Below are 27,831 nucleotides of genomic sequence, written 5' to 3' on the forward strand. Positions count from 1 at the left end.
TTAAAAGTTGGTCGGGACGGAAACTTATGGAACCACCCTCGTACATCTATATCCGACAAGTCTTTGTTATCGAGGCCGCGGCTTCCTTCTTTCTTCGCGAGGCGGACGACCTCCCGAAGAAAGCATGTCTAAAAGGTGACTAATTAGGTAGTATTACTTAAGCTCCTTTTCGGGGTACTTTTACTTCACTTCAAGTAATTCTGCTGAGTAGTACTTCCGAATTTACTTGAGTACATTTGGCTGTACTTTCCGTTGAGGCACTTGCCCAGACAGAACACTTTCTCCTGTGGACGTCCGAAACAGATCCCAAGGTCCATATCCGGAAATTTATATCCGTCGGATATCACTGGTAGCCTCATACATGGACGTCCCAGGATCTGCATCCACAGGATGTCCGGTCGCGGCTGTTTCAAGAATTGTCCGAGTTAGATCCCTGTCGGGATGTTACTCGGATCATTTATTGCGGGAGAGAGAGAGAAACTGGGGGCGATGTAGCACTGCGAAGTTTGACTTTCGATGTACCAGCTGAATGTCTCTAACCAAAACCAGTAAGAAACACAGACGTTGTCCTGATAGCGAGTTAATACACCGATCAATTTCTCCATTCGTTGTTTTATGCGTGCGTAATCGAATTAAGCTTGGACAACTCACCCATCATTTTGATTTACAGGCGAGAAGGTATCAGGAATATGGGGATGCTCGCGAGACAAGCAGTATATAGTGTCTCTTTTCTCTTTGGAAGGAAATGGCACTGCCTTTCGAAGTGAGCTTCTGGGAGTGGGTGGTCTTCTCGGAGCTTTCATATATATATTATTTTCTTATTAAAACGCTGCGTTCGTTCTCCGTCATGGCATGTACGAGAAACAATAAAAAGGAGCAACAGAAATTAAAAGGTGCGGAGGCGGGGATTATAACAAAATGGCACGCAGAAAAATGCTGATTTCTACGAAAACTGAGGATCAATGTCTTTCTCTTCTACGAATGTTTGTATATCCACAACGTGTGCATGTAAATAAGCAAGTCCGTGCAATGTCCAGACATCTCCATGTAACATCCTATGAGGACAAACGACGAATATATGTGGGAAGCCCGAACCGTGGCCACTCGGAGATGTGGGGGACGTCCGTCGGAAAAATGTCTGTCTCTCAGGGAGATCCGAGTTTTCGTGAAAGGATATCCACAGGAACACCCCGGGAGGTTTTGTTCTGTTTGGGTGAGGTATCATTCTGTGAGCCTTGATAGGTCCCTGCACGACAGCCGGCACCGCATCCGGCCCACCACCACGATCTTCATAATGGTGTTTACAGCACTGCGCCTCGACTTATTTTAGCCAGTTCGCAATCCCGTCAGAGCCGATAAAGAGATACCTCTCCCTGCTTACAAACAAATGACGTCACATGGTACAACAGCGACGCCAACTTGGTAGACTGGAACTACTATAGCAAAATATCGATGTCACAAGAAACCCTACCGGAAACCCTATATTTTCGGTTTCCTTTTCTATAAAAATGGCTACCGGGCTCTTCCATCTTCTGAAAGGCACCTAGCCCAAGATTAGCTCATACTACTGCACCAACCAGTTTCATCGCAAGCACGTGGGCCTCTCACATGGATTGCGTGTCGTTCTTTCTGCGCTCGAAAAGTGCGTATAGTTCTTATTGTTACATAGGGAAATTCAGCTATGGATATTTCTACCTACGTAGGCGTTTAAGGGTTTTTTAAACATGGAATGGCTTTCAACGAGGAATATCGCACGTTCTGCTATATCGCGTTTGCGCGAAATCCTCTAATTAAAGAGTTAATGAATTTTAGGCAATTAGCGATCTTGTAGTTATACACTTTCTTCGAGAGAATGTTCACCTGGCCATATAACTCAACTGCAAAAACGGCATCTATTTTGCTCTGCTAGTTTTTTAATAAAAATTCTGTTACGAATTTTTAAAAAGCACCCTGTGTATTTCAACGCATGTGCGCGTTCCATGATTTCCTAAAAACAGTGGCATTCAACGAGGATTTTCTGCCATTCTATCTTACTTTGCCCGAAGTCCTCTAATTAAAGAGCTAATGATTTTTAAGTAATTAGACATATTGTAGCTACATATATACACTCTTTGAGAGGACGTCTATCTGGCTGTATGCTGCGAAAGCGACATCTATGTTGCTCTCCAAGCTTCTTGTAAAGAATATTAAAAAATGTAAAAATCGTAAGATAAAAATCGTAAGATTTTTACAACCGGCCAACTGGTTGCTATTCTGCTAATTTTTTTTGCACCCATGTTTTGTTACGTAAGTGTTGCAGCACACTGTTCATAATTTACTGGCAGTTTCAAAATGAACATTCATAAAGATCACTCTTAATTTTTATTTACACTCACCCTCCACTTGTTGCGGAGTTGTATCAAAAATATAAACCACAACTAGCATTCACAGTTTTTAGTAACAATCAAAATGGCACCTCAACTAGAAGCCATGGAAGAAAAGCCGGACATGCACTGCACAGCCTACACAACAATAGCCGCACTTCATGTCTGTATCTCAAATGTCTCAAAGTGCTGTTTCCACGACTACATTGTTCACAGCAAACCTCAAGGCAGTGGAAAAGCCATCTATGTTTTCAACTCAATTTGGGCTTTGTTTCACAAACAAGTATTGTATGGCACATTGCTACCAGTATTCAGCATTACAGATATTTACAATAGCATTGCTTTACATCTATATAATACACACAGCACAAAACGAAACGCAATGCTCCTTCAATTTTCTTCAAGCCTGTCAAAATTTGCATCAGTAACTTTGGCACTACACCAGGAGCTGACAGGTTCTTCCAACATGCGAGCACTCGTGACTTAGTTTCCATTTTTTCTGAAAAACTGTTCAAACAAATGGCACCAAGCATCACAAGGCAGGAATCAGACAGAAAAGCAAGACTGCTTCAAGACAGCACTTGCGAGCATGTAAACTAAGGTACACCTGGGTTTAGACTGCTCTGAAGCAGTGCCATAGGAAGGTCATTTAGCAAACAAATACTTGTTACGTGCTACCAAGCCATGTGGAAACAAGGAAAGTGCAGCTGGGATGCCACCTAAAAAATAGTTGCGCTAAAACAAAGCTAAAATTTGTGTCAACTTAAAAACACACGCAAAAAAATTCGGAGACTGGTGAATGTCAATATCACAGTGTGGCGAGTTCTTCGTTCAAAAGCTCTAGTTCTTCCACAGAGGTAAAAATGTATTGCTGAGGAATACTTCTGTGGACAAGGCAGCATTGAGCCAGGACACCACATGCACAGCCTTTGACAGTCAGAATTTTGTTTGAGCCCTGGTGTCTTACAAAATCTGCAGATATTACATAGAGTTCAGTCTTGTGGGATTTCTAGGCATGCTCATTCTGCATGTTGCAGAAATTATGAAGTATTTCGACAGATTTTGTTGTTACTGTGACGTTCTTTTATCAATGCTCTTATGAATCACCTATTGGAATGTATAACACAAATGCACAGTATTCTTCGGGTTGTGAATTTCTACAAAAACATTTTTCAGCAGACATCGAGGACACGGAACCCTACTAATGTCGTATAGTACCAAAAATGCAGAACACGAATGAGGTCCCAGAGTAATGCTACACCATTCCTTTAGAATTCTTCACAAAATTGTCAGAGATCTTTGAATAAAAAAAAAATAAAGTAGTGAATTAAGTAGTCGCTACATAAATTTGATACTACAATGGAAAGCATTAAGCCGCATCATGCGTATGCTTCAAACAAGATCTTCGACAACAAAGCTCGTCGAAGCCTCACTGTTCTAAAAAAGCTGCATAAAGCAAGGCAGGTCTTGATGCTGTCTTCTGGATCACCCAGGGTCAGCCACAGTTATGGTTAAGCTGTGGGGAAATCACCGTGCTTCTCTTCGTGGCCACCGTCGCCCTTTCCATGCTCCTCATCATCAATCAGTGGTGACGTGTCCTCATACTAGAAAAAACAGGACACACAGGTGAGGCTTGTCTGCCCATTTCCACGTGTGTGTGTAGTACAGTCGCCGACCGATTTTTCGGACATGCTCGATTATTCGGACTCGTTCGCGGAACGGCCGCGGGTCCCATAGAGTTGATGTATAAGAACGTCCAAAATTTCGGACGCCGTGCAGCTCCGTCGCTCGATATTTCAGACTCTGTTTGCCCAACCCCGAGTTGTCTCGCGACGTAAACCCCCAATTATCAATTATTATCATGTTTGCCCAACCTGCGAATTCCTCTTGGGGTGACGGAAAATATTGGTATCATTCGAAACAGTATCAAAAGAAATCAACCAACTAAAATATTGAGGCAAAAAAAATAGGCAGTGATGATTGTTCATCTTCCATTCGTCTGAGTAGAAGAGGTCTACCCAGCACGTGCTCTCCGCCCGCGAGTCGCGCGACAGCGCTGTAAAGCGAGCTTCACCTACAGCACGCATGCGTTAGGTGAAGCCGACTTGCGGACTTGATGACGGCGGTGCCTGTGACAGTGTACACGTAGCTTCGGGAAATAGAGGCTGATGTTATCAGGCAGGGCTGGAAGCGCGTTAGGAAAGCATCGACAAATTTTTCCAGCCTACTAGCGCTCAGTAAAGTTTATTTTGAAGCGAAATTCGTTTTTTCGGACTGCTCGATTATTCGAACTTTTGCGCGATCCCCGCAGAGTCCGAAAAATCGGACGGCGACTGTATTCTACTATAGCCTCCAGGGTCTGCGGCGGTGTACCATACTGTGAAACCTAGTTAACTCGAACTCTTTTAAGTCGAAATGCCGGATAATTTGAAGAATTTCTGCAGTCCCCCTTTTGTGCATTGCTATTTGACCGCTTAATCCAAAGCACGTGTGCACCACAGTCCAATCAATAGCCCTCGGAGCCACATGCCCAGTGGCTTGCCAATCGTATTGCACACCCCCCTCACCATAGTCTTTGCCTCGCTAAGTTTACGCCTTACGCCCCTCGCTTTCCCTTGTTGCCACTGGTTGCCACTTCTCTTCTTCATGTTCCCACATGCTTTGGAACGCAACTTGTGACTGACTGCTGTGTGAAGGAACCATGCCTAAGTACGAAAAGCTGACCATAAAAGAAAAGTGGCGGTTATCGAGGCCGCAAAAGCTGGAACGTGTTCGAAAACCTGCCTGGTATACCTGTTCAGCACACCGCTGTCAACGATCTCGAAGAACAGTGACAAGATCATCAGCGGGTAGCACGAGACATTAACAGAACTGACGCTCTGGCAAACTGACATCTTGAAAAACTGATGATGATCAGATCTGTTCACGATGAGCATGCAGATGAGCAAATTACAGCATATGGCAAACAAAAGTGAGTGGGTTTTTTTCTTTTCATTATGAGAGTCAGTGAACACATCTTCATGCCAATAAATGTATAAAAGTCAACTGTGTACTCAAGTTCACTTCATTCACAATCCCACTTTAAGTTTTTTCTTTTTCGTGTGCGGACTGAGCAACTTCGAACTAACGAAGTTTTACTGTATATCATTGTAAAGGTATAAATGTGAAATATAAAGCTGCCAAACTTTCTGTATGAACAAAGATTCTGCAAGAACTCTACAATGTATTAGAGAGCTTGACAATGCAATGTTTGAAATCTACTTCTTATGCAAGCCCCACAGATATAAAAAGCATGCACCCCCGTTACATAATTGAGAAACAATCACCTTGTGAGCAAACCATCCAAGATGCCTTCCCAACACAATGCCAAACACTGCCAGTACCATTCCAGTACCAATACCAAGTAGCAGGTAGCCAGCCATCAACATGTAAAACAGGGGAAGCTGCAATTCTCCCTTCAGGTGGTCCACAAATGCATCCGATGGTTCAATATTCTGTGGAAAGCATTGTATATTACATCACCATTTCTTTTACTGTTTTCAACAGAAAAAGAGCTCCCCCATTCCTTCTTACAGTGCTTGTTGTATGTGTTAAGTCATAAATTTTCTTCATATATGTGACGGAATCTGACATTTTGTTATCTATCTCGGCATGCTTCCTAGTCCTTCCACAACATCCCGACACGACCTCTTCAAAGTGTGCTAAGACGGTTTACAAATATAACACTTCATCAACTCACTATTTCTTCCCAAAGTATTGGATAGACCATTTCTGTAACATTCTCAAGACCCCTGAAAGAAAGGAAAAATAGTGATGTAGGATGCTGGCAAGGACAGAAGAAGAGAGGGAAGGAAAACGAGGGGGGGGGGACAAAAAAAATAATGAATAGGTGTTTGGGGTGACTGCTGAGCTCATTACAATAGACAGCTTCAGAAAATCCCAGAGGGCTTAGCACCACTTTGAACTATGGGAACTTGCTTATAACAGAGGAGGGGAAAGTCTCCAAACTGTTTTCGTTCCTTCTCTCTCTGCCGAATGTCCATGAGGAGTCAAGGTCAGCGAAAATGGAATCGGAAGGACTCTTCTCCCTTCCTCATTTCAGTAATCTCCCAGGATGCAACTCATGCACAAGGAACATTGGGATCTTCTGATGTCGTCTATTGACATGTAAGGGTTCAAACAAAAAAGATTTGCAGACGATCACGGAACGTGTTGCGATTCTCAGTGTGTGTGCGAGCGTGTGTATGTGCATGCACGTGTCTGTCACAAGCATGGTTTTGTGCACCAGACACCGCAATTTCCTAACATCTTTCCCCTAAACAGCTGCCGCTGTAAAAGCATTGTATACCCACAGGTATCCTTCCCTCAAGTTCCAGGCTGAGCTGTCCTCAAGCACATTACCAATGAAACCATATCAACAAGCCGTACTAAAAGATCTCATAACAACAGAGAGTTTTACAGGTAATGTTGTCTCCACTGGCCTGCACCCTTTCTTTTGCACTGGTTGAAGTACAAAGAAAAGGCAGCTGACTGACACGCATGCATCGAAGGAATCGATGAGTAGGCCTATGCCACCAAACACGTCTTCCTAATACTTGCAGACAGTTGAATGCTTTGAAGTAAGGATAGTGTGATAAAAGTGATGTAACAAGAATAATTATATACAGTCGCCGACCGATTTTTCGGACATGCTCGATTATTCGGCCTCGTTCGCAGCAACGGCCGCGGGCCCCATAGAGATGATGTATAAGAACGTCCAAAATTTCGGACGTCGTGCAGCTCCGTCGCTCGATATTTCGGACTCTGTTTGCCCAACCCGCGAATTTCTCTCATGGGGTGACGGAAAACATTGGTATCATCTGAAATTCGTATCAAAAGAAATCAACCAACTAGAATATTGAAGAAAAAAAAAAGGCAGTGATGATTGTTGGAAGGTGCCTCAGGACAGAAGCCGCCGATATTTCGAACAGAGACTGTTCTTCTTCTGGGCACCGTCCTCATCATTGGCATGGTATTTAAAGGGTTAGGTGTGACGTGTTTAAAGGTTTATGCGAATTGTGGGTCAACATCCCGGAGGGAAGAATGGGTCCGTACGGGCTTCTACGGCCGGAGTGAATGGCTGCTTTGTTAGAGTGTGGAGGGGATTATGTGAACGTAGTGATGATTGTTGATTTTCCATTCCTCTTAGTAGAAGAGGTCTGTCGTAGCGCTTTTGCGTCTTCGTTTTTGGCCAACGGCCCAGTACGTGCTGTCCGCCCGCGAGTCGCGCGACAGCGCTGTAAAGCGAGCTTCACCTAAAGCACGCATGCGTTAGGTGAAGCCGACTTGCGGACTTGATGACGGCGGTGCCTCTGTCAGTGTACTGACAGTGACGAAATGTCGCTTCGGGAAATAGAAGCTGATGTTATGAGGCAGAGCTGGAAGCGCGTTAGGAAAGCATCTACTAGGGCTTAGTAAAGTTTATTTTGAAGCAAAATTCGTTTTTTCGGACTGCTCGATTATTCGGAGTCTTGCGCGATCCCCGCCGAGTCCGAAAAATCGGACGGCGACTGTACACGCATTGTGATGAAAGCTCCTATAGGAGCAAAGCTCAAGCTGTACCCCTTCCATGCATATTCCCCCCCCCCCCCCCCCCAATCTTGGCATACTACAGTCAAACTCCTTTATAACGAAGCTCGGGAGACCGCAAAAAATATTCGCAGTGAAGCTTAATTAGTTAAAAAGGACGTGAGCTATGTCTGTGCAGTTAGTATTGCAAAACGCCTGGCCCGTTTGCATAAGAATCGTGCTAGGAATCTCGTTGTAAGGGCAGCTTTGTCACTCCTTTCACGCACGTGCATCAGCTCTAAACTTCGTTTTCTTCCCACTTGTGAGAAATGCACAGCCAGAGCTGTGGCTAGGGATGTTCCAAATGTTGGCATCCTGGTTAGCATCCTGGGGTCTTATATTAGGTCATACATACATGTCCTGGGTTCACTGTTATTTTTAATTTTTATCAACGATATATCTTCCTGTGTACATCCTCCCGTCACAATACGATTGTTTGCGGACGATTGTTCGGCGTACCGTAAAAAACCATCCTTCATTTCTGTTGCTCCACAAACCATGACATTCAAAAATCTTACTGAAATTCTGAAGAAATTTCACACTGCCTACACCATGGACATCACCTCAATACGTACCTAATGTAAGGCACCTTTTCCAATGCCACATTAATCTGCAGTCGCCCATATAAACGCATGCCTAGACCAAGCTCCTGGAAAAGGGCAAAACGGACAACAGTCACAAAGCAGTCACGGCTGACACTAGTAAATCCTCGTCACAGGAGGTACTGCAGGTGGTAAGAAGTTTGAGTGATGCTTTTCAACCCTGCTTCTCAAAGGAAGCTTGCTTCTGGTCAGATCACCAGCATTGATTATGTGCGGGGTTCTCCTTGTACAGCTGTATCTCTTTCCATTTTTGGGGATGTGCCGCAATGGTGCACTCAAACTTGAATTGAATTGGCACAAATTGAAACCAAATCAGCAGCTCTACAGACAGACACCTACAGTTCATGTTCAGCAGTTCTATTAAAGGGACGGTCGCATATCTGAAAAACCATCTATGAAACCCGTCTATCTTGGCAAATTTTTTTTCTCAGAAAAGTGCCGAGACATTAAATAAATGAATTTTAAAGATCAGTGCCGCTTCCGCAGCTGCAGAGGCTCCGGTGGCGTGACATCACTGCCTAAGCGGAGGAGCGAGAGGGCAGCCCTCAGAGGAGAAAGGTGCCGTCCGGACCAAGACTTCGCTTAATTATAGCGACCATGTCATAATTGACAAACCCAATGAGGAGTCCTTCCGCACGATCCACTAGGGGCGCTACTCATTGGCCCGTGAAATCTGTATCCAGTGATGGCCACTAACTACTTCTACAGTAGTTTAACTATAACTACTAACTACTTTGCCATGGAGTAGTTTAACTAGTTCAACTACTTTTCAGGGGAGGTAGTTAAAACTACTTCTTTAACTACTGCAATGCATTTTAACTACATCTCTACCTACTTAACGTTGTCCATCAACAGCAATCCCATTCTAAAATGTCCTTGGACAGCTAAACATGAATCACGTGCAGTGATGAAAGTGAAGATTTAGTACACATGCACGGCACAATTGCTCTGCATCGCCGTTCTCACAAAACAAGTAGCTCATGGTAAAGGTGGGAAGCAGAATCGTGCCGTAAAGCTTGCAGCAAAATCGGAAGTAGTTTGCGCCCGCAGTAACCTAACTACTGTAGTTAAGTACTCGAAATAGTAGTTTAACTAGTAGTTGGACACTACATTTCTGCAAGTAGTTCATAACTACTTTTTAACTACAATCAGGTAGTTTAACTATATGTAGTTAACTACTGGCCATCACTGCCTGTATCATAATTGGACAACAGAAATTTGAATTTTGAACGTGCAGAAGCGGACGTACGACTACCGTAGCAGACGACAGCAACAGTTCCTATGGAATCGTGATCATAATAAACTTTAGAAGTAAGCACCTCTCCTGGGACATCCACCGCTTGTACAAAAATACTAACGTAAGCTAAAGTGCAGAGTACCGTACAAATTGAGGAAGCGATAACGGGGCCGATGAGTAGCGCCACCGCTAGCCTCCAAATGCAGCGCTGGGAAGGGGTCCGCGCGACATGGTTGCTATGACCTAGCAGGTCGTGGTCCGGACGACCCATAACTCTGACACGTCCACATGGCTGATGCTTTCCTTTTCTCAAGGTCGCATTGTCATTGGTTCTTAGGGAGTGACGTTTTTCACGTTTTTCCAAAGAGGGAATTCCAGCATACTCTCAACACCCGGCGTATGCTCTTGTGATGTATTCCATCGAATAACAATCAAACTATGCTATTCTTTCACGTGGGATTTTCGATACCGTGGTCAATGGTCCAGGAGGAATAAAATGACACTACAGTTTCAAATTTGACTTGATTAGATCCGACCATCCCTTTAAAGCATTTTATAGTATACTTCATTCAGTCTAATTTTGATTAATGTGTCTCTTTTGTATTTCATATACCTAGATTCTTCGAGAAACCATTTGTATCAATTGTAGCCTTGTGTTCCAGAGCTAAACCCGACAAAACCCGTTTTTACCCCCCCCCCCCCCCCCCCCCCGATTTGCATCGCTGTCACTTCTAGTGAAACCAGACCCGAGAATCGAATTTTCCAAAAGTACAAGCTCAGCTGTTCACACACATGTGAAAACACTATAAGTATATCACACTTGGCACTGCCTTTCACTTATCTTGTGTTGTTGTTCTATGTATTTCTTTTCTTTTCCACACAAAAATCCTATCACCAGATTTTGCCCTGCTTTACAACCCCTGGCATGAAAATCAATTTTCTACTCCCCAATTTGGAAAAAAAACATAAAACCCAAACACACAAGGGCCTAATTATGACGGTGGCCATGTTCTGGACCATCGAATAGCTGAATTTCAAGCTTTGGACTTTCTAGGCGTTCTGAAGTTCAGAGTACCAAACCATCATAGGTAAGTGCTTTCCCTTTGAAAATCTTGAATTTTTGTGAACTGGTCACTGGCCACGGTGGCTCAGCTGGTCAGCCTACTGATCCCAAGGTTGTGGGTTCGAATCTGGCCGAGGACACCAGCAGTTTGGTGGCAGGGTACAAGTTGCTTTGACAAGCAGTCTTCTGCGAGTGACGTTAAATACAGTGTGTCGAGATTTCAACGCACGTTGAAGAACCCCCAGGTGGCCAAAATTAATCCACGCGACGTAGAGCCATGAATTGCCACTGATCAAGCAGGCAATTGATCATAAGCAGTTGGTGACAGCAGCACTATGGCACGTGTCACCATGCACAATGGAATAAACGACAGCATGTTTGTGCATGTTGTCACTCTGATGAGAATAGAACATGCATATAAGCTATTACACAATACTTTAATCTGGCAGTGTTCTCACTCAAAATTAACACGCAGTTTAACAAAGCCTTTTTCTTTTTTCCTATTCATTTCTTATGCCCGTTTATTTTCTTGCAACTGATGTGAGAACACCGCTTTCATGTCTCGCATTTCAATGTTCCAAACGGAAAGGAAGTAACAAAAGAACGTTGTTGACAAAGAATAAGTACATACAGGGTAGACATCCAAGTTGAAACTATGGTGGAAGGGATCTGGATGCAAGCCCTCTATGGCTTCCAAATAAGAAGGGTCTCCGAGGTAGAAATGAGGAAATGATAGCAGGACAGGAGCACCTAGAAAACAGTTTCTTTCGGTAGGTCATGGTTACAGTAGCACAGAAGTCATTTTTAACACCCTGTTTTCTTTCTATAAAACTGTTAAGCAGGCCCGTAAGATGCACCGCGAAAAGTCATTTACCCCACAGAGTCATAATTATTGCAGAAATTGAATTTAAAGCACACTGCGAAAAGCAACCATGGGCAACGGTAGTGGGGAGCAATACCAGCCTGTGATCTGCCTGTGACCTTGTCCTGACAACACATAGAGCCTGAAGTTTTAGGGTTTAATCCGATTCTTCCCCGAATTTGCACCCCGAATTGAAGGTTGCCTCTTTAGGGTGAAACCCGATTTTTACCTGGCAAATTGCCCTCACTGGGATATCTGTAGGAATGCATTAATTTACTTGTTTGGCAGAAAAATTCAGTTACATCACCATTTGTACCAAACAGTACTACAGTTAGTTGAGTAACTGAGCCCGATTTCACCCCGAATTTAGCATACTGGAAGTTTTTCTCACCCGAATTCACATGAATTTAGTGCACACGTTTATTTACCCGATTTTTACCCCCCCAAATTTAGAAAAAAATATTTCCCGTAAACTTCAGACTCTAACAATACACAGTCCACGCTCGCTGATTGGTTCAGAGGAATGTAGTCTGCTACTCGCCTGTTCGCGGCTCTGAGAAAGCACTGCTCCTGGCTCGGTCATGGTTCGGCCGCTCCTTCTATCCCCAATACTCCGGGGGAACCGGCAAAACTGGTTTTCCGCAGCAAAGGGACAGGGAGCTGACCCCCACTGACCAACTAACCAGAAAGCGCAGACTGGGTAACGTCACCGATGACGCGGCATCGTGCTTCTCCTCCTCGTTACACCCGGAGTGAGCGAGTTAAGGGTGAATGTGCGGCGCTATGTTTATGCACGTTTTTTCCGGGAAACAAATTGCACACATCAAAACCTTTAGTGCTGTTCGGTAAATTGACGCCCGCACACTTTCATCGGACGTCTTAATCTGAAAATTCCTTGGATGGCCCTCTGTACTCCTTTAAAGCCCCTGGCTTTCTGCAGTGGAAAGCTGACACCTCCCGTAGGTTTGATTTACAAAATCCACGGCATTCCGCAGGCAAGAGAAAACAACAAAAATTTTGCAAAATCACCTAACGACTCGTCCCTCACTTTTCCAGCATATCGTAGCTTTTCAGTGCACAAAGAAAAGTAGGTTGAACTCTTGACAATTTCTCTCCGGGCATTCCGGTCATTAAATTTTCTTTCATCACGGCACGTTCAGCCATGTATGTGCTAGCGGTATCAGTTGCCGTGGCGTTTCAGCCGCGACTGATCAGGTTTAACCTGCGAATATGTGGCAAACCAATTGAAATCCTTACGTAATCATGTAATATATCGAATATTCCACGAAAAGCACAGGATTCTGTGGGAAACAGCAGGTTCTGAGAGACAAGGCCCATTACGCAAAATTTACGCCCTCCCACAGGATGGATACTTTTGAGGACCTTTGAATTCATAAGTAGAGCACAGAGCCACTGCTCCTGTTTGACTGATTTTGGACACTGTCTTTACGCAGTGCCACGTGATTTTGAAGTGAAGCCAAAATGCAAACATTAAGACCACGTTGCAGTTTCTGAATTGTGATAGAGGCCCTATGCAGTGGTTCAAACTGCATGAACAAAAAAGAAAAAAAATAGAAATCTTGGTGGGCCCCCTAAGTGCAACACCTTCGGATTTTGATTTTGTGGCCCTTACTGTGGATCACACAGTAACCCATACAAGCAGCTCAATTCAACTAACAAGAAATGCTGACTTACAGGAGTTTATACCAACAGGCTCAACACCAGACTCTTCTGAGAAATACTGATTGTGCATTTCATTCAAACTGTTCTTACACCAAGTAGCAACATCATTACACTCTACATGTCTATGATATTTTCTAACATCTAGGTCATATCGTACTTACCATGCTGACACTTGCTTATGTCCATTACTCCCGAGCGCAGGTTACGTCTCGTGGCAAAGCACCCATTAGGGGGATAATCGGAAGCATTTTGGAAAGTAGTAGCAGGGGCTGTAAACCTCTGCAGATTGAGCCCATGACTTGGAACTGTACCATTCTGTTCCAAAGTCCATGATCTAACAAGAAGCTCTGGTATGAGGACGCGAAGCATTCAAAGAGCACAGATATTACCTGCAAAATGCAGTGTTGAAAACGTATAGGGCACTTCTACTGCCAACATAGGGAGGCACAAGCTCTCCATCTGAAAAAAAAAAAAAAAAAGAATAAAAGAAAAGTCCACCTCATCCAAAGCATGAAAAGGAGAAAAAGAGTTCCAAAACGTCTTCTCTCTACATGTTACGACAGCAGCACCGTCCAAAAAGTTACCATATTCTCTAGCTTCGTACAGTCCACTTCACACTTCATAGCACCTTAACAACCATTACAAATTTCAGAAGCAGCCAACTCACTTGTTCCATTGATCATGTTGCACTCATCTTTCCACCAGGATAGACCTCTGAAAAGGATTGCATAATAATGCTAGTTATACGCTTCAACAGTGGCTTTCTGGCTTGAATATACAATGCACGTCAACAGGCTAGCTCTTGCACAGAAATTAACTTTCATAAATTATCAGCTGGAACGGCATCGCAAGCACTGTGACGGGAGGACGGCAGAGGCTCTTACGGTTTCCCATTCCAATCAGCAATGACATTATATTTGTCCATGCTGTCTTCTCCAGTAAAAACGGTGAAGATACCATCATCAGTTGCATTTTTCTGAAAAATAAAAACAAATACCTGAAGTAGGACCCTATGACTGGCATTATATCACTGACAATATTTTTACTTTAGTGGGCGATTTCCTAGATGAAATTGGGATAAAAATTGAATGAGCAATTTTTATTTCTATTAAAACAGAAGTCAAGAAATATCCCTGTGAGGTCAAAATATAACACAAAACAAATATATGGTTGTCTAATGTCAAACGTTATATCATCAGAACTCAGATGTCAGTCTGAATCTTAAGCCATCGTCTATTAGCTTAAATGTGGTGTCGTGTGCGATTAAGACTGTATATAACATGTGATTACGACGAACTTGTGTAACAGAAATATGGCAAGATTAGAGCAGATGCACACATAGCGTGTTGGCTTGTTGGAGGCAGTTGTTTAAAATCATTGCATTTTTTTAAAAATCATCAAATTAGCATGCACGTATTTCGTGATCTCTGCCGTTAGGTTTTCCATGGAATTCAGATGAAACCAAATGCCAAGCCAAAACCACGAGAGGGACAACCCTCTATAAAGAAGAGGGCAGCTTATCTGGGCCACTAAATGGTGTATCTAGTAGCTTAACAGCCCAGATAAGCTGCCTTCCTTGGAGAAGGATTGCCATTCCAGAGACCTTTCATGCTAGGTTTCCATTTCGGCAGAATTCCATGGCTAAGACTGGCGAAGGACATCTCAGCTCACATACTGGTTCCATTTTTTTTTATTATGTATTATATTTTTGCATGGGTTGGGTCTTAAAAATGGTTGCCTCAAATTCCACACCCTAACATGTGTCTGAAAGCCATTGATTAAACAGTTAAAACGTTATTATTATTATTATTTATTATTATTATTAGCAAATTATTATTTAACAAATTTATTAAATTATTAATATTATTTTAATTAACAAATATCTTGTTTTTAATTAACAAATAGCGTGCTGGAGCTTTACAGGAGTTTAGTAAGGCCAAATTAGAATTTGCGTCCGCTGCGTGGACCTATCTAAACAGTAAATTATCAGCTAAGATTGAATCAGTACAGAAACGATTTATCAGAACGTTTTTTTTATAGATTTTTCAACAGAAGACATTTTTATGATTATTACTGGATTCTGAAGAAGCTTGACTTGTGTTCTTTAAGTGGTAGCAGAGATATTCATGATGTGTTGTTTTTACACAAAATTGTAAAGAGTTCTATTGATTGTCCACACTTACTTTCATCTGTATCTTTTTGCGTACCCCAATGGAGGAATGCTAATTTGTTTTACGTTGCTCGTGTGTTATGGTCTTCACCCGTGATCAGGAGTGAATTAATGTTTAATACTATAGTATCTAATGAGATTGATATGTTCATGAATATGAATTTTTATCATATTGTTCGAAGTCCTTTTCTCTAACAGTGTTCTGCTTTTTTCCTGTATGTGTCCCTTTTTACCCTGATCCCATTTTTCCCTGTATGTGTACCATCACAAGGCGCTTTAATGGGCTGTTAATGGGCACAATAAAAACCAAATCAAATCAAATCCTATATATTGTATGCATGTTAATTGCTGTAGATAATACATCACTACTGAACACAGCCTAAATTTCCTAGTATTTGCTATCCCCAATGAACATACAGCAGGCAGTCAACTAGTGATGTGGCACAGCATCAGCTACACTATATAAAAACTAAAAAATACATCGTATTTATTGTACAGCATTGTAAATACATGTATTGCACTTATCATATGAGTTATCACTACAGAATGTCTTTACTGTCTGCCGTACGTCACAATTGTTCAGCAGAGAATAGGAAGAATAAACTCTCTCACCTTGTGCATCCAACCAAATTTGCCGTCACTATAAGGTAAGGAATGGTCCATCTTGTACGCTAACATAGCCAATGCATCATGATAGCCTTGGAACAACAGCTGACCAACAGTCTTCTGAATAATGAGCTTTTCCTTTAATGCGTTTACCGCCATGGTGATAAGGATGCGCTTGAATGCGCTAGCTTCCTTTGCCATCTCTCCAGCTGCCTAGAAGCACAGAACATTCTAAATTTTGGATCCTGATTGCATGCTTTACTACAACAGAGCAAGATATTTTGAGGCCAAGGTTTCAAGGTTTTGAGTACACAGACAGCTACCCTTGTGGAGAAACACAAGTCTCACAATGTCTGCACACTGTGAAACTTCAACTCAAAATGAGAGAACAGGTGAGACTTACAATTAGCGGCATGTTGAGCGTCGTTATGACATCGTCTTCATTTCCTACTGAGGCGTCCGGATCAAAGTATGCTGTTTTGACCTCTCTGTAAGAAACTGTGTGGTTGGCACCCCAGCTTAGATCATTCTTGACCCACGTACACCTGAAAGGAATTACAATGATCCTAAGCGGGACAATATTATGAATCCCTTCAAGTACAGCTGTACTCTATGCACTCCATCTTGCCAGCATAACACAAGGTAACGAAGAGGGTCACAGAGTAGCTGGTAAGCTGTGCATGTTCCAGACATGTCCACAACTGCTCACTAGAAGCCCCAAACTCCTTTATAGCGAACACCTCTTTAACGAAAATACCACTACAGCAAATTTTTTTGCGGCCCCGCTGGAGCCCTATAGGTTCAATAATGGACATCCTTTTTAACGAAAATACCTTTACTGCGAAATTTTTTTTTGCTATCCCGAGTTTCGTTGTAAAGGAGTTTGACTGTATATTGCACCACTAGGACTCTCCTTGCGTTTGCTGACCAACAGCGAGGGAGGCTCCGCCTCTTGGATGCGGGCCAATAGGAGGACGCCGAAGGCAGGCACTTCCCAAGCCTCTGCTATCGCCTAAGAGATGGCACAGCATTACCGTTGTTTTGCATGTCGCAAGGCTTCCTGCCATGGCACACCAATCTAACCAACTGCTGAACGAGGCTTAGACAGGGGTGTAGCTACCATTATTTCGCCTGCCACAACGCTTATGCTATGGCACATCAATCTAACCAACTGCTGAACGAGGCTTAGACAGGAGTGCAGCTACAGTTATTTCGCCTGCCGCAAAGCTTCTGCAATGGCGTACCAATCTAACCAACGGCTCGCCGTCCGCGTCAACATGGGAACGAGGCCAAGCGGGAGTCGCGCGTACGCTGGTTAACGGACGGCGAAGCCGTTGGTTAGATTGGTGCGCCATGGCAGAAGCCTTGCGGCAGGCAAGAGTGGCAGCTGCTGGTTAACGGACGGCGAAGGAAGCAGTTGGTGAGTCATGGCAGAAGACATGCGACACACGAAACAACGGTAATGCTGCGCCATCTCTTAGGCAAGAGCAGAGGCTTGGAAAGTGCCTGCCCTCCGTGTCCTCCTATTGGCCGCATCCAGGAGGCGAAGCCTCAATCGCTCTTGGTCAGCAAAAGCAAGGATAGTCACGATGAAATGTTAGACATGGCATTAACAGGCTGTATCATAATAATTTGTATTAATAACATCAAAACAAAAGTGCTTTGCATTTTCCTCGTGCACTTTCAAACTGTTTTCCTTTTCTGACACGTGGCTGTGCACCCGTATCGGGTAAATATGGCATGCAAGTCGCTGAATATAAAAGATCAATGAAACGTGTCCACTTCATCTATTCAAAGCGAAGACTGGTCACAAAATGGACGCATAGAAATCCCCACCTATAGCTGTATGGGCCGACTTCCTTAAGTACAGGCTTGGAACCATTCCAATAAAACTCTTCAGGATTTGTGAGATTGAAGAAGTAATATCGCTGGTAGATGGGCAGTGGAATGTCCTCCCATATGTTGAATGCCTCGGTTCCATTCAGGAGGGGAAGTTTCTGCAAGTTTGAAACTTTATTACTACGAATATTGGAGAACTGAAGAAATTTCAGTATCTTTTTTTTTTCTTATCCAATGTTAGCACCGCAATGCACCGGTGGCTATGAGTGGCGTGCCGACGTGGACAGATGGAGAGAGGACAGCAGGTGGGAGTGGGGGACAGGGGGCTAGCATGCACCTTCAGACTCTCCGAAGACTTTCCAGACGAACGTCAGCACAGTTGCCCATGAAGTCGGCCCAGGACGCACGCTAACCCCTTGTCCCCCACCCCTTCCTGATGTCCTCTCTCCATCTGTCCACATGTGTACGCCGCTCATAGCCACAGTTGCTTCGCGATGCTAACACAGAATTTGAATTTATTAAATTGAATTTGAATTGAATACTGAATTTGAATGAAATATTGAATTAAACTTGAATTTGTGACTTAAAAAAAAAAAAGAACTCCGACATGCCGCTGGTTAGAGTGACATTTAATCATGCGCTGTCTATGGGAAAGATCGAGATGGTGCTGCTCAAGATATGTGATCTACATGCATTACCTTTTGCACTTCTTCGTAGAAGAATGAAGGGACAAGTATCACTCCCAAGGTGCCCAGCACGGCTAGTAAGACACCGACCACTGTTGCTGCAACTGGTACAATTGATGCGCATGTAGGCAATGATGCATCTTTTTCAATATGGTACTAATTAACCAAGCTGAGACTAGCACACAAACAGACACTAACCACAAGCACAAATCCCCTAACGCCTAAGAAGTTTGTGTGCTAGCCTCGGCTTGGCTAATTACCATTCAGATATTGCATGCCTCATTCCATGTGTGGACATGTTTTAGTAAAACATGTAGGAGAGAATGTGAAGAGTGTGTCCTGTACGTGACACCGATACACGGTGTTTCACGAAAATCCCCCAGCTGAATAATTTGTGAACAGGTGGCGCTATCGAAGAAATTTCTTTTTGGTAAAGATCATTGTGACATTTGCCATGCACTGAGTAGTGAGGGGCTCATTTGAATATGCTCAGTAATTAAATAAACATTGTATCTTTTAAATTTTACTTCACACGCTTACGGAACCTCTGTTTTAAGCATTGGGACCTTCAGCGAAAAATATTCCAAGGAAAAAAAAAAACGCGTCGGCACTTAGTGATTTTTCTGAGTAATTAATTGGTTTCGGTTTACGTATTTCTTGCATGGAGCAGTGAACCAATGCGCTCTTTGGACCAGCTATCCGGCTGTCAATTTCGTGTTCAACCGCCTAGTTCCCTTTCGTATTCCTTCTCGAAGTGACTGGTAAACAGCGCTGGCGGTGATGTCATTCCATAGGTGGCTAGTTCCATCTCAAATCGAACAATCCGGTACACTTGATGTCTCGAATGAACGGGAAAAAAATATATGTTGAAGCCATCGGTGAGTTAGGAGAAATAAACGCTTTCTGAATTCTCTGCGCTGCGCGGTTCGGGAAGTAGGAGAGGAGGAAAAAACTGCCTCTCATAAGACGATGTCGTCGCGCGCGGGTTTGACCGTTCGCTACAAGGCTATTTCTTGTCGCATTATAGAAATTTCTTGATCTGGCTTTAGACCACTTAGGGCGCAATAGGATCCTGCGTTGGCAGTGCTGTACCGGTTTCTGTTTGAATGCAAAAAAATATCAAAGTTGACTCAAAGTGCCGAAAAACACCATATTCACTGGAGCTTTGCGGACGATGTACAAAACGGATAAGATTGAGCTTTATGCCGTCTCATTTGTCATTCATGTGGCTATCGAATGATGTATAATTTGTTGCTCTACTCTGTCAGGAACGTAAGCTATACCCCTTTCAGTAACACCATACCACCGAGAAATGACGAATTTCGGAAGCCTTTATCTAAAAAACCCCACCAAAAACTTGCCTCGAAAATTTTATATGTTGTAGGTAGTTTCTTAGACTATGCACAGAAGAAAAATCAAAAGTCGGACTTTATCGGTAGGCGCACTGTGAATTTTTTGCCAGCCCTATACGCGGAGCGCATTCAAGCCGTGGCACCGTATCCCGCGTGTTGCAAAATCGAATTTTCCAAAGGGACTTTCAACTTCTGTCTTCACATAAAAAGTAATTGCTATCATTTGAAACCGTTCTGAGCGCTTGCGTTCATAATAGTGTTGTAATCACCGAATGTAGATTGGGGAGCAACCATATGTGCTCACATTTTTTGCGGGATGACACACATGCATTGCAAGTGCTGGGAGCCTGTGAAGAACAGAATGCTTTAGAATACTTTTGCGTCTTTATAAGAGGTATATTTGTCCACGGTGATCATATCGAAGCATATTTACAGTACACAGAATAACAAGAACTTGACAGCGAAGAAGACAAGGTGACGAAGGCAAGAAGGTAACGAAAGTTATGCAGAGCATTCCGGGTGGATGAGAGTGCTCGTGTCATGAATTGCTTTAGGCCGTTGTGGAAGCCACTTTCCTTAATATTACTGTTGATGGCAGGTTCTTGTCAGATTTTCTTTCAAATGTGGGCAACATTGCTCCGTGTTGTGATTCAGCCACGTTTGCTGTGAAGTACTTGAAGCAGCTTCTGCATAGCTGGCCCATTTCTGTTACGCCTTCGGCTTGATCTGCTGGAACCACATTCTTTATGGCAGCTACGCCGATCTCCGAAGCAAAGCGAAAATCCTTTGTCTATAGCACTTTTTTCTTGTGTATGAGGCGGTATACATATATATACAGTCAGCGAAATCCACACGACCAGCACTGTACAACAAAGAGGCCATTCAGGTAGGTGTGATACCAGGACGACACACTACAGTAATGCAGATGTCGTCGCACACTCTGTATAAGGGCACTCCATGCACTTCTGTAGTCGAGAAGTGAGTGAAGCGTCTTCTGTGTGTAGGCGAAACTTTGCGCATGGTGTCTTCAGGGAGTAAATGCGATCAGGACCTTCCCATGGTCGCAGCATGTCGAACCGAATAACATATTGGACAGCGGCGCCAGTCGAGCTGTTTCGGCAAGGTTCATAAAAGGCACCATGAATTAGCTTTGAGTGTGTGCGTATGACACTACAACATTTTCCTCAGTGCAATTTCCCCCGTCCGAGGTCATGGGGCCGTAGGAAAGGAAATGTTTCAAATAATACTGGAAGTCACTGCGTCCCTCCTGCCATAATGCGTACAGTAAATATGGTTGTTTAGAATAACCCTGAACAGAACTCTTACAAAGATGTAAAATCATTCTGTTCTTCTCGGGTCCCAGCACTTGCAATGAATGTGTGACATCCCGCAAAAAATGCGAGCACATCTGGTTGCTCCACAATCTCAGTGCATTCAGCGATTACACCATTGTTATGAACGCAAACGCTCAGAACGTTGAAAAGGAAACCTTGAAACCTCAGAATGGTTTCAAATGACAGCAATTACTTTTTATATGAAGACAGAAGTTGAAAGTCCCTTTGGAAAATTTTATTTTGCAACACGCGGGACACGGTGCCTCCGCTTGAATGCGCTCCGCATATAGGGCTGGCAAAAAATTCACAGTGCGCCTACCGATCAAGTCCGAATTTTGATTTTGCTTCTGTGCATAGTCTAAGGAACTACCTACAACATATAAAATTTTTGAGGAAAGTTTTTGGTGGGGTTTTTTAGATAAAGGCTTCCGAAATTCGTCATTTTTCGGTGGTATGGTGCTACTAAAAGAGGTATCGCTTACGTTCCTTACAGAGTAGAGCAACACATTAGACATCATTCGATAGCCCTATGAATGTCAAATTAAACGGCATAAAGCTCAGTCTTATCCGTTTTGTATATCGTCCGCAAAGCTGTAGTGAATATGGTGCTTTTCGGCACTTTGAGTCAACTTTGATAATTTTTTGCAGACAAACAAAAACCGGTACAGCACTGCCAACGAAGGCTCCTATTGTGCCTTAAGTAGTCTAAAGCCAGATCAAGAAATTACTATAATGCGAGAAGAAATGGCGTTGCAGCGAACGCTCAAACCCGCTCGCGACGACGTCGCCTTATGGGAGGCAGTTTTTTCCTCCTCTCCTATTTTCCGAACAGCGCAGCGCAAAGAATTCAGAAATCGTTTATTTCTCCTAACTCACCGATGGCTTCAACATATATTTTTTCCCCGTTCATTCGAGACATCAAGTGTACCGGATTGTTCGATTTGAGATGGAACTAGCCAGGTGAGATAGCGTGCTCTTACCATGGATGATAACGAACGTGCCGCGAGCGCTGTGAACTAGTGGGGTACACTCTTAAAAATTAACCACACCACAAAGCACGCTCCTCGCCAACCATCATCCCGAATGACAACGTTCTCGCCCAATTTGCTGAAAATGGGAGGAAGAGCCCTTTTCTTTTTTTTTTTTGTCTTTATGTTTGGCATAATTGTTACAAAAAAGGCGTACGCCTCCCACTTTCACACAAATCAACGGAGATAACGGCATCCTTCGGGATGATAGCTGCCCAGGATCATGCTACGCAGTGAAGTTCATTTTTAAGAATGTACAGAAGGAGAAGGAACACCAAAGCGTCTCCTGTGGTCTTGCGGCTGTTCCTTATCTTTCGTCACCCCCGTGTGTCAACCAGGTAGATGAACACGAAATTGACAGCCGGATAGCTGATCCAAAGAGTGCATTGGTGCACTGCTCCACGCAAGAAATATATAAACTGAAACCAATTAATTACTCGGAAAAATCACTAAATGTCGACTCATTTTTTTCCCTGGAATATTTCCCGCTGATGGTCCCAATGCATAAAACAGAGGTTTCGTAAGCGTGCAAAGTAAAATTTAAAAGATACCGTGTTTATTTAATTAGTGAGCGTACGCAAATGAGCCGTTCGCTACTCAGTTCATGGCCGATGTTCCAAGGCTCTTTAACAAAAGGAAATTTCTTCGATGGCGCCACCTGTTCACGAATTAGTCGGCTGGGGGATTTTCGTGAAACACCCTGTATACAGAGGGCTTGCTTTAATACCTTCTCTCACTCTTTTTCCATGTTGACATATAAAGTCATGATGCCATCTGCTTCAGCCAATTGTTGCAGACTATTTCAAACGCAAGCTTTCTGTGGCTATCAGTGCCTGCCGATGTGTCTGACAGCAGCTCGTCTCCAGAGCCATGGCCGCCAAAAGCACTGTCGTGATCGACAGACTCATAATGATTACAGTCAAACTCCTTTACAACGAAACGCAGGGGACAGCAAAAAAAATTTGCAGTAAAGGTATTTTCGTTAAAAAGGTGTTCGCTATAAAGGAGTTTGACTGTATGTCATTTTGTTTAAGTGATCAGGTCCTGGTTTACCTAGGTGGCGTGGGTCCCGTGCGTTCAAAACAGGCCCACTGAAAATTCATCTGGAAGTTGCACCAGTGTGGTGTAATTGGTAGCACATGGCAATCAGGAGGAGTGAGTTCCATTCCCGTGAACTTTTGCTTTTTATAAGAGTCGTGCTTTTCTAAGGCTGCTTTACTTCAAACTTTTTTATGCTGTGCAACACATGCTTTTCTGCATGTCTGGAGCATTAATGTGTTCTTTTTTTCTTTTTTTAAACTAAGGTCAATATATTGCTTCCTTGCAAGGTCTAAAAATGAAACAACGGGCACTCTTTCTGGTGCTGCTATACGCTCTACAAGTAACCGAGCGTTCTGCGCATATCTCCTCTCCCGGTTGCTTCATTCGGAAAGCCCCACTGGCTACGGCGGCGCCCTCCCTCTTCCCTCTCACTGCCTCCTCTCATGCGCAGAGACGCACTTGCACAGCGTATACATGCCTACAACTGTTTTGCAAGGTAAGGTTTCTTCTACGAGTATTTTTGGATGCACGAAGACTTTGGCAAACGTGTATTGAGACAGGGAGACCTCAATGCAAACCGAGAAGGGTGAAGCGGGCCAAAGCGGAAGGGCAAAGTAATGAGGGAAAATTCTCTTTTCGGCTTGTGGGTGCCATCATCATGACCCCACATTATTATGCCCTTTTTAAACGTAGTTTGTATTCTCTCTGTATAAGAGTGTACACACTTTCCATTTTGCTCCTCCTTGTTTTCCACTTCACCCTTCCCATGGGGCAAGGTGAGAAATTTTGGTTACTTTGCAACATATGTTACAATAAAATATCTATGATAACCTGCACTATGGCACACTAATTGTGTTTTGCCAAAAGACCAAAGTCTCTGTTCAGGTGGAATTTTGCAGGCCCATGTGCACTAACATGCTGAAAAAAATTCTTGAACGTTACTATAACGTTACTATATACTAATACTATCATCCCCAACTCGTGGGAAGCGTTAATATAAGTAGTAATAAAAAAAGAATGAAATTTCACTATTTACTACGATACCGGCTTTCGTGCCAAGACTGTGCATCCTCAAGTACAGCAAAGAACAGTGCCAGACATACACATACAGGTTAACAGCTGAAACACACATGAAGAGGAAGTGGCAAAAGGAAAACCCAAACCACATGTTTATAAGAGCTATATAACATGCGGCCATACATCAAATTTTTTTTTTTTGCGCTTTTCTCTGTTGCCATTTCCTAACCATGTATGCTTGCAGTATTATCCTGTATGCATATGTATGACACTTATTTGCTGCAACTGAGGAAGTGCTGTCTCCGTATGTAAGCTCGTACCAAAGCTCATAATAAATAGCGAAGCTTCGTTGCATGCGTGTGTGATTCCAAGCTAAGGTATTTTACGACAAAGTAATGGTGTAGTAATGTAATAAATGTTAACTGCTGCTACAATCCCTTTTATAAATGTACTTACTGAGGATTTTAGAGCTGAACATGGTGGTCCACTTTGTGAATTAGTGCAACCTGAAATTGGTTTCTCAAGTCAGACACACAGCTCACAATTAAGTTTGTATCGTTTGGAAAAGAAAATCTACAATATTGAGTAACGCAGAGGGAATTCAATGCAACTGACCTTTTCCCTCAACCTTATCGAAAAACAACAGCCAGATTTGAAAACATGCTTAAAGGAGGTATGACACATAATCCCTGCATTGTAGAGCTAGCCAGTGCATTAGGTGAAAAACGGGTATTATTCTCCGCGATATATTTAGGGTTCCGGGTTTTCGGATTTATCCAAGCGAATCCGAAAAATGTACTCTGATAAAATTTGAAGCAGTTCAGATTTATCCAAAAAACTCTGCATTTGTGTATTCCAGTAATCGAGCAAGGCTCGACTGAGCAAGGAAAGTCATTCCTTGATGACTGATTGGATTGTTTCCCTTGGTGTCGATATTACCTCGCACGGCAGGTTCCCAACCCATGCAACAAGGAAATGTGGCTCTGTTAAGCCAAATCCACCGTGCAGCTGACTATCGCGAAGCATCCATGTAATGAGGCGAACTCCATCCTTACCTAGAGGCAATTTGCCGTTGTAGTTCCTGAACAGGGTACCACAGTGAGTGACACTATTTGACACGAGGGCAATTTAAGGCCATTTCAGCCATTTTCCAGGTCTGCTGGAAAACGTCAAACGCCTAGAGGTCTCCTTTTTCTGTGAATCGTGCTTTCCCCTCAGAGCAGACAAGGAAGCAGAGACGGCATACAAATTATCTTCATGGAAGGGCAGCTTGATGTTGCAAAACTGACAGCATGAAGCAGCCGCAAGCGAAAGCTGCCGAATGATTACGTAGAGGAATACCGGGATTACGAGGTGTTAATGTCGCCAGGTGACAGCGGCATAGATGTCGTCGTCTGCAGGTTCCGCAGCGTAACAGTGAGCGTTTTGGGGACGCAGGGTCTCATTCTTTTTGTGAATATGTCGTTTCACACCTGCAGCTTTTTCTCCGAACTTCGGACATTAAGGAGGATACGATAAATAAAAGACTAAAAACTCCGGAACTAAAAACATAATAAAATCCGAAAAACACCCCCCCCCCCAAATATGCAAATAAATAAGCTCCGAAAACCCAGAACCCTAGATATATTTAATGTAGTATTCCACCAAGAGCCACCCATGAGCGATAAGATCGGAGTCATTCAAGTTGTGGTCAGCCATTTTTCTTGTCACAGAGAGGTGGATAACACACGTCACAGCAGCATCCGTTTCAGAGTTCCAATATCTGATTTAGTATTACCCTTTCCACAGTAAAACTTTAACAGCTGGTTCGCAGTAATGAAAATAACAAGGGCATGTGTCTATTCAATATGGACAATGAAGAATATCGAAGGGACATAACTGGACATCAGAAGACGCAATGCAGTATTTTTAACTCTACCGGCTCGTCCGCGCACTTTAGTGCTGGACCACGGTTACGAAGAGGCCCACCAGGGATGCCACTATAATCCAATTCTGATATAACTCTGTAAAGGTTCTTACGACATCATACAGAAGCAATGAAAACACACTTGGTTTTCTTCGAACACCGACACCTTTGACAGCTATGTAATCATGATACTTGCAGCAGAGTGGGGCAATAGATCTGTGCCCTATTTACCACTCATGAGAACAAATGACAATCAAAGCAACCAAATAAAATTATTTAGCCCAGCATAATGAAACCAAGTATGAGTCAAGTGGAGTCCGCATGCAAGCCTTCAAAACATGCAACAGAATAACCTATGTTCTTGCACTATGCAGCGTCCTATCAATATGAGAGCTGTGATGTTTTATTTTGATGTGCGCGTTATATAAAACACCACTGCGAACAACCGGTGAAAGAAAGCATGCAACGGCCCATTTCCATGTGTTGCCGACAACAAATGCAACCACAAAAAACAGGAAGGACGGAAAATAAATTTTCTCGACAAACTCACATTTTTGGTGGTGTGACAATTAAGGAATGAAAAGGAATGCTTGGACTCTTTCTTCCGTGCAATCATCCGGAAGACTTTGCTTTTGGTCTTGCGCTGCTTTGCAAATACATCACAGTTTTCAGTGGGTTGAGGGAAACACCTCCCACAGAATGTCTCCGGGTTATCTCCAGTTACCGACATCTCCGGTTACCGATAATTCCAGAACCAAAAATGCGCAGGTGATCACCCGCATCCTGCTGGTGCAGATAAACTTTAAACAATGCTGAATGGGAGACAACTATCACTGGGAGACAACTTGCTTTTTGTTTCTTCTTCTCTTTCTGATAAGGACACGTATCGATGTCATAAAAGTAGGCAAACTGACAGCAAGAGAATTTATTCAATTATTTCTGTCGGTGTATTTTCATCAGCAGCCAGAAATTTTACATGTGTGTAGGAGACTTGCTTTGCAATTTCCACACGCGTGACCTTCTTCTTGTTGACAAAGAGCGCGTGCTTGTGCTCAAAAACTGGATTGTTGCGCAACTTCAAAAGTGAGTCAAACTGCCAATTCAAGTTGACGCTAATGCATGCGTCAAACTTGGCATGGGATGACATGTTTCTGCATGACACTGACAACACAAATAACTCACCTTACAAGCGTTTGCAGGGTATTACCTCACTGTACACTGCACACACACAACAAATGTTGTCGCAACCGAAAATGCTGCAACTACATGGATGCATCAACAATCCACAACAGCAGTACAGTAACCACTGCAGACGGCGCTTCGAAGGAAGGGCGTATGTTTAGCCGTTTAGCCACGGATGGATCGCGGTCCCCCTACGCCTATTTGATTGGGGCGCACATTGTCGCCAGATTATACCGTGCTTTTACAGCTATTA

General features: G+C 43.3%; 1 protein-coding gene across 2 annotated transcripts; it reads right to left on the minus strand.

Moving 5' to 3' along the window:
- Positions 1-2,342: 2,342 nt before the first annotated feature.
- On the minus strand, positions 2,343-27,706 carry LOC135394031 (scavenger receptor class B member 1-like). 2 transcript variants are annotated; one of them, XM_064624459.1, is made up of 16 exons: positions 27,579-27,706; positions 26,947-27,039; positions 24,947-24,996; positions 18,731-18,822; positions 18,030-18,190; positions 16,597-16,738; positions 16,200-16,406; positions 14,302-14,393; positions 14,085-14,131; positions 13,807-13,876; positions 13,579-13,751; positions 11,504-11,622; positions 8,546-8,619; positions 6,103-6,154; positions 5,690-5,857; positions 2,343-3,967 (listed from the first exon to the last, which is right to left on the minus strand). In XM_064624459.1, exons 3-16 carry the CDS (start codon positions 24,966-24,968, stop codon positions 3,875-3,877), a joined length of 1,512 nt encoding a protein of 503 aa, XP_064480529.1. In that variant the 5' UTR covers positions 24,969-24,996; positions 26,947-27,039; positions 27,579-27,706; the 3' UTR covers positions 2,343-3,874. The 2 variants fall into 2 exon arrangements, with proteins under 2 accessions (XP_064480529.1, XP_064480530.1); XM_064624460.1 differs by lacking the exon at positions 26,947-27,039.
- Between the last annotated feature and the right edge of the window lie 125 nt (positions 27,707-27,831).

Source organism: Ornithodoros turicata, chromosome 5 (genome assembly GCF_037126465.1).
Source record: "Ornithodoros turicata isolate Travis chromosome 5, ASM3712646v1, whole genome shotgun sequence".
Taxonomy (NCBI): Eukaryota; Metazoa; Arthropoda; class Arachnida; order Ixodida; family Argasidae; genus Ornithodoros; species Ornithodoros turicata.